The 1,444-nt window shown below is 39.8% G+C and overlaps 1 protein-coding gene across 1 annotated transcript; it reads left to right on the forward strand.

Moving 5' to 3' along the window:
• Positions 1–29: 29 nt before the first annotated feature.
• LOC107854959 (low affinity inorganic phosphate transporter 3) lies at positions 30–1,444 on the forward strand (the record flags this gene model as incomplete). Its single annotated transcript, XM_016699948.2, is given in 1 exon segment — positions 30–1,444. A coding segment is annotated over 1 exon segment (1,262 nt), but the record flags the coding sequence as incomplete, so codon positions are not given.

The following is a 1,444-nucleotide window of genomic DNA, read 5'->3' on the forward strand; positions in this document are numbered from 1 at the left end:
AGAGTCAAACAACGTACCATATGTTGATAATATTAAGGATTTTCAAAAATTGAACTTGTTGTAATGTTGTCCTTGTCTTGTTATGTCAAATCATGTTATATAAAAAACCTTTCTCTATACATTATGTCTTAGCAGAAAAAATATAGGAGTAATTTGAGAAATATTTGTACCTATAGCTAACTATGGCTAAAGATCAATTACAAGTGCTAAATGCACTTGATGTAGCCAAAACACAATTGTACCATTTCACAGCAATTGTAATTGCTGGAATGGGATTTTTCACTGATGCATATGATCTTTTCTGCATTTCACTTGTCACTAAGTTGCTCGGTCGAATTTACTATCATCATGATGGTGAACCTAAGCCAGGAATCCTCCCTCCTGCTGTCGCGGCTGCAGTGAATGGTGTCGCGTTCTGTGGGACCCTCTCGGGGCAGTTGTTTTTCGGGTGGCTAGGTGATAAGATGGGGAGGAAGAAAGTTTATGGAATGACACTTATGCTTATGGTCATTTGCTCGATTGGCTCAGGACTCTCGTTTGGTAAGACAGCTAATGGTGTTGTTGCAACACTATGTTTTTTTCGATTTTGGCTTGGTTTTGGTATTGGTGGCGATTACCCTTTATCTGCTACGATTATGTCTGAGTACGCGAATAAAAAGACCCGCGGTGCTTTTATTGCTGCTGTTTTCGCTATGCAAGGGTTTGGAATATTGGCTGGTGGAATTGTCGCACTTATTGTTGCTGGTGCATTTAAAAACGCGTATCCTGCACCAATTTATTCTGTAAATGGTAACGATTCAACCCCTCCTGAAGCTGATTATGTATGGAGAATAATTCTCATGTTTGGCGCTATACCGGCTTTGCTAACATATTATTGGCGTATGAAGATGCCTGAGACAGCGCGTTACACGGCCTTAGTTGCCAAGAATGCTACCAAGGCAGCTTCCGATATGTCCAAAGTGTTGAATGTTGAAATTGAAGCAGAAGAGGAGAAGATTGTTGATGTGAAGGGGAACAATTTTGGTTTGTTTACTAAGCAATTTCTTCGTCGTCATGGACTTCATTTGCTAGGCACAACTAGTACATGGTTTTTACTAGACATTGCTTTCTATAGTCAAAATCTTTTTCAAAAGGACATTTTTAGTAAAATTGGATGGATCCCTCATCCTGAGACGATGAGCGCGTTGGATGAGGTTTTCAAGATTGCTAGAGCTCAAACTCTTATTGCCCTTTGTAGTACTGTTCCTGGTTACTGGTTTACAGTTGCATTCATCGATAAAATGGGTCGATTTGTAATACAACTCATGGGATTCTTCTTCATGACAGTGTTCATGTTCGCGTTAGCCATTCCATACAATCACTGGACTAAAAAGGAGAACAGGATAGGTTTTGTGATCATGTACTCGCTTACCTTTTTCTTCGCGAATTTTGGTCCAAATGCCAC

The sequence above is a fragment of the Capsicum annuum genome, unplaced genomic scaffold, assembly GCF_002878395.1.
Source record: "Capsicum annuum cultivar UCD-10X-F1 unplaced genomic scaffold, UCD10Xv1.1 ctg51616, whole genome shotgun sequence".
In the NCBI taxonomy this organism is placed as follows: Eukaryota; Viridiplantae; Streptophyta; class Magnoliopsida; order Solanales; family Solanaceae; genus Capsicum; species Capsicum annuum.